The sequence below is a fragment of the Solanum dulcamara genome, chromosome 9, assembly GCF_947179165.1.
Source record: "Solanum dulcamara chromosome 9, daSolDulc1.2, whole genome shotgun sequence".
Classification (NCBI taxonomy): domain Eukaryota; kingdom Viridiplantae; phylum Streptophyta; class Magnoliopsida; order Solanales; family Solanaceae; genus Solanum; species Solanum dulcamara.
In genome coordinates, this window is record NC_077245.1 from 8,693,597 (window position 1) to 8,699,177 (window position 5,581).

The 5,581-nt window shown below is 33.8% G+C and overlaps 1 protein-coding gene across 1 annotated transcript; it reads right to left on the minus strand.

Annotated features, from left to right (window-relative positions):
• Positions 1-2,141: 2,141 nt before the first annotated feature.
• On the minus strand, positions 2,142-4,123 carry LOC129902569 (14-3-3-like protein C). The gene is made up of 4 exons (XM_055977886.1): positions 3,470-4,123; positions 2,763-2,885; positions 2,496-2,612; positions 2,142-2,390 (listed from the first exon to the last, which is right to left on the minus strand). The coding sequence occupies exons 1-4, from the start codon at positions 3,953-3,955 to the stop codon at positions 2,337-2,339; spliced, it is 780 nt and encodes a 259-aa protein (XP_055833861.1). The 5' UTR covers positions 3,956-4,123; the 3' UTR covers positions 2,142-2,336.
• Between the last annotated feature and the right edge of the window lie 1,458 nt (positions 4,124-5,581).

Below are 5,581 nucleotides of genomic sequence, written 5' to 3' on the forward strand. Positions count from 1 at the left end.
AGCTTTAAATAAAATTTTCATCCTATTTAACTTAAATATAAAACTTTCCTCTTATTTAGCTTTAAAATAAAACTCCCATCTTGTTTAGCTTAAAAATAAATTTTTCATTTTAAGTTTATTAAAGTAAAAGAAATTTTGTTATTAAAATTATCTACATTTTAAAGTTATCTACATTTTAATTGATATATAAAATATATTTTTTAAGTTAGTAATAAACTATTTAATTAAAAATATGTAATTTAGTAGTGGAGTAAACATTTTAAGAGAAATCAAAATATAAATAAACATAAGAATTAGACAAATAAATTCAACTTATAATATATTCATAAATAGAAATTGTATTTATAAAATGTAGTTTTTTAATAGAGAGATATATTATCATAAAAACAATAATTAATCAAAGTTATGAATATTATTATAAATGTATTTAAAAATTATATAAATATGTATATATATGAATGTAAAAGTGGTGTATAAAAGAGAGTTCAAGGGAGTATTTTTGTTATTTTACATTTGGGATTAGTATTCCATCCCCATAACTGGTAAAGTTGCTGCCATGTGACCAGGAGGTCACGGGTTCAAGCCTTGGAAACAGCCTCTGTTAGAAATGCAAGGTAAGGCTGCGTACAATAGACCCTTGTGGTCAGGCCCTTCCCCGGACCCTGCGCATAGCGAGAGCCTTAGTGCACCGGGCTGCCCTTTATTCCATCCCCATAACTTATCACAGTACTAATTGTTAATCATGAATAAGTTATCCCAACCTTTGTAACTAAACAAGGGATTAAAAACCACTTAAAAATTATCCCAAAATTAATTCTTCTTGCTCATCTCACCAAACGACCCCTAAGAGAGAAAATGATCCGTTTCTAACTTGGAAATCGGGCCTAATATAATTCTGCATGACTGCATGTTAGATAAAACTTAATCATCATGACAACTACTCTTTTGGCCCTGTTTGATTGATTAAAATCTCTTCATCGAAAATACGTTTGGCCATAAAATTTTAAAATTCATTCAGAAATTTAAAAAATACTAAAAAATTATTTTTATATTTTTCACTTAAAATTATTCTCAAAAATTTAAAAACAACTCTAATTTATATTAATGGCCAAACAACTTCATTTGATCATAAAATTTTCAAATAACATTTTTTCACTCTGGATAACAAAAACTATTTTTTTTTCTTCAAATACTCTCAATTTCTTGACCAAACGCCTCAAATATGTGTGCTCACAAGGGTATAAGCTATTCAACACATGGGCTTATTTTTACCAAGAGAAATGGTCAATATGCTTTTTGAACTACGTGAAATGATCTAGATTTGTCCTTAATTGTTTCGCCGGCAACAACATCGTCTTCTTCCACGCCTATCCAATGACATCGTCCCTATCCCCAAACTCAAATTAACCACCCCAAGCCTCAAATGGAACTCAAACAATGAACAATTGCACCAACAAATTAATTATCCACCTCTACCAAACTTCATCACACAACTCAAACAATCAAGATTTAAGTTGGTTTGTTGCTTTTTGCACCCCCCCCCCCCTCCAAAAAAAAAAAAAAGAGGGGAGGAGGGAATAGAACCATTATGGAAGCCTATCCTAATGTGGTCCAATGAAATTCCACAATAGTTTTGAGGGCGTTTGCTACCTATGAACTTTTAGTATTCACCTCTTTGGAACTCCAAAGCGCAGCGATGATGACGAGCAATCCCTAGCATTATATGCTAGTTGATATTTATATGGACTATGTGCCTAGTAGTTAACTCAGGTCAACTGTGACCCTAACGAAGATAGTTAGGTTTGGATGAAGTGACATTTCACCCCTAATCACGACTCAACCAATAATTCTTGGGAATTTTTCTTGATAGTGATTTTGTTGCTTGAATTGATACACTCATATATATTATTTGAATCGACTGTCAGAAGCTACCTCTTGAAGTTGATTTCACTGCAAACTACTTCTGAAAAAAGGATGAGACGATATAAATAAAGGTTTATTACTACCAAATACAGATTGTTGCATTTCACTTCTGTTGTATTTGATATGTGACCATTCAAAAAGCTTTAGTTACCAATAAGAGAACCTCTTAACAGAAAACATCAAAGATGGAACTACACTGAAAAAAAGAAGAGAACCTCTTAACCTTAAGAACCACATTAAATTAAAGATGGAACTTTTGAAACATCAATATAAAAGTTGTTTGTTGTTGCCAATAAGAAGAGAACCTCTTAATGGAAAACCATAATACTAGCAAACAAATTATGATAATCAGCTTCTCCCAATAAAAACAACACGGGAGAAGTGAAAAGCAAATTACAGGGTTTCAATTCCACTCAATTTTTTTCTTCAGGTTTGGGATCTTCCTTGATTTCATCAGCCCCATCATCCTGCAAAGCAAAAATAAATAGAATCATGAGTGACATTAATACTGCAAAACCCCTTGTCAAAAAACAAACATGATAGAAAAATATTTGTAAGACCATGATTATTACCTGCATATCGGAAGTCCAGAGAGTAAGATTGTCTCGAAGAAGTTGCATGATCAAAGTGCTATCCTTGTAAGACTCCTCTCCCAATGTGTCCAACTCAGCAATTGCTTCATCAAAGGCCTGTTTCATAGGAAGAACATGATATCAAAAGGAAGACACTTCGTTTTCGCAGCTGAGATGCATAGATTGCTGAGGTAACAAAAAGTCTCGTCAAATCTAAGATAACCAGGAAATTAAAAGCACATGATCTATACGGAGATAAAGTCTTACCTGTTTGGCGAGATTGCAAGCACGGTCGGGAGAGTTCAAGATCTCATAATAAAACACAGAGAAGTTAAGAGCCAGTCCAAGTCGGATGGGATGTGTTGGGGCAAGTTCAGCAGATGCAATATCCTACAAGCATTGTAGAAAATGAGGAAAACTGAACATAAACAAAACAAGCTTGTTCATACCATAACCAAGAAATCATGGCTAATTAAATAACATCATGCCAGAATGACCTTTCAATATATTGAATGACTATAGCTACCACAAACAAACAAATATCAGCAGTTTTCAGTGCCCGAAACATACTTAAACTTATAACCCAGTCTACAGGAGGAGAAAATGCATAACCACATATCCCAAACAACATCAATTAACATATACTTCCAGAAAAAAATATAAAGAGCTGAAAGTTTATCTATTTCCACACAAGTACCCTACAGTTGTAAATCAGCAAAAGGTCAATTACTCACTGCGGAGGAGCATTTCATTATATTGTGTTCTTCCCTCACAAATTAAATCCAAATATATTGATAAATAAGAAGAAAAAAATCTGATCTTGCAGGAAAATAATTATAATGCCATAAATAGAAGATCTGTTAAGACACATACAAATCAAAACGCTCAAATCTGCAGCAAGCAGATTCGTAAAATCTAATCAAATCGATAAACAGATCAAACATTATCTCAATAAAGCAAATTAAAAAACAAACCTGAGCAGCTTTGTAGGCAGTGAGAGTACTCTCAGCAGCCTCCTTACGTTCAGCACCAGTCTTGAACTCAGCCAAATAGCGGTGGTAATCTCCTTTCATTTTCAGGTAAAAAACCTTAGAATCACCAGATGTTGCCGAAGGAATAAGCTTAGAATCAAGCAACTTGAGAATGCCATCACAGATCTTTGAGAGCTCGTTCTCAATCTTAGATCTGTACTCGCGGATAGAGTTAACGTGTTCTTCATTTCCTCTAGACTCTTCCTTTTGCTCGATCGATGAAATGATGCGCCACGATGCCCTACGCGCTCCGATCACATTCTTATACGCGACGGAGAGAAGGTTTCTCTCCTCCACGGTTAGTTCTTCAGAGCCGAGGGAGTTGGAAACTTTCTCCATGAATTCCACCATCTCTTCATACCTCTCGGCCTGCTCCGTCAGCTTTGCCATGTACACGTTCTCCTCACGCGCCGTCGGTGCCACCGCCATGTTTAGATTTTTTTCCTCTGTGTGCTCGGAAATATTTTTTTTGAGATCTGAATGAAATGAGGAAGTTTTTCGATTTTCTGAATTGAATTTAAAATTGAGAGAAAGAGGGCTTTTTTTGAATTGAGAGGAGTGGAGAGATTTTAGGATTTTGTTTTTTCTTTTATTTCAAGAGTGAATCTAGACCGTTGATTAGGTAAAGTGATTGACAGCAGGGATTTGAGCTGTATGTAAAGGGGTAAGTGAGGCTGACTGGGCTTCGGCCAGCTGTACTTGGGCCATACTGGGCTTACATTGATTATCACGTCTGGCCCATTGTTTTTACCACCATTTGTAACATTCTGCTTTTGTTGCTTTTAACTACTTTTTTTTATTTATTAAAAATAAATAAATTGTGTGTTGCTTTTAGGCATAATACATAAATATGCCATTTAATTTGGTCTCATTTTACATTTATACCCTCTAACTTTGGGTGTGCACAAGTAGGCACATAAACTTGTATAAAATTGAACAAGTAGACACGCATGCCCTACGTGGCACAATACAATTAGGACGCCACATAGGACACAAAATTGTCATGTAGAACGAATGTGTCTATTCATTCAAGATTTGGATAGTTAAAGTGTCTTCCTGTGCATTAGTATATTATACCTTGCTTTTAACTACCCCAGCCGTTTGTCTATTAAAATTTATTTATTTATTTCAAATAATTTCACAGTATTTGAAAATTTGTGTTTGGTCGAGAAATTTCAGTTCAACTTGAAATTGTATTTTAAATTTAAAAAGAAAAACTTATAAAATGAATGTAATTCGAGATATTATTTACAAGAAGTATAATCAATCACAAATCAAATTTTAACGTCAACTTCATAAATTCCACCAAAATAAATAAAATTGGAATCTAAATACGGCGAAACACTTACTTTAATTTCTAAGTGGTTATCCATTCAAGTCTTTCAATTCGAAATTCCTATTCGTTTTGTACGTTCCAAAAGTTATCCTAGAAATCTGATTCTAAAGTTCGAATGTTTCGATTGAATTGAAAAAAAAAAATAGGTACTACTAACTTTATAGAACAGTAATAGTGAAGTTTCGACGAAATTCTAATTTATTCAGCAGGAATATTGAGGGCATGGAATAAAACTTTTGTTTCTAATTAGCCAAGTTATTGCCTGCACCTGCACCGCTGCACGAGTCTTCACCCTTAATGATTATTAACTATTTTACATTATTCATAACAAATGTTCATATTATATTCATGTGCCATCAACTTTACAGGCCTAGAGTTATACTAAAGAAATCAAAGGGAATGAAGAAAGAAATGGGGAATGTTAGTGGCCCTGAAACGTGCCTACTCGTGCATGAATTTATGTTAAATGATAGAGTATTAACAAACACATTCATGTATTAGGTGATTTCTTTTCAACAACAACAACATACCCTTGATTCAAGTGCCTCAAATCCAAGTAAAAAAGAAGGAGAAACAATGAAGAAAGTATGACAGTTAATAAGCAAAGCAAATGTAAAGTCTACAAGGAAGAAACAATAACTATCACAAAATAGTGTGATAATAGAAGTTTGATACACAATATAACAAGCTAAACCTCCAATAACCTTCACCTCTACTAG

What these genes read in the sequence shown, in the direction of transcription:
- LOC129902569 (XM_055977886.1), bottom strand. Translation starts at nt 3,955, where the DNA reads ATGGCGGTGGCACCGACGGCGCGTGAGGAGAACGTGTACATGGCAAAG. An exon ending in CTGCCTACAAAGCTGCTCAG is followed by an intron (nt 2,886 to 3,469) that starts GTTTGTTTTTTA and finishes CAATGCTTGTAG; the next exon opens with GATATTGCATCTGCTGAACT. An exon ending in CTTGCAATCTCGCCAAACAG is followed by an intron (nt 2,613 to 2,762) that starts GTAAGACTTTAT and finishes CCTATGAAACAG; the next exon opens with GCCTTTGATGAAGCAATTGC.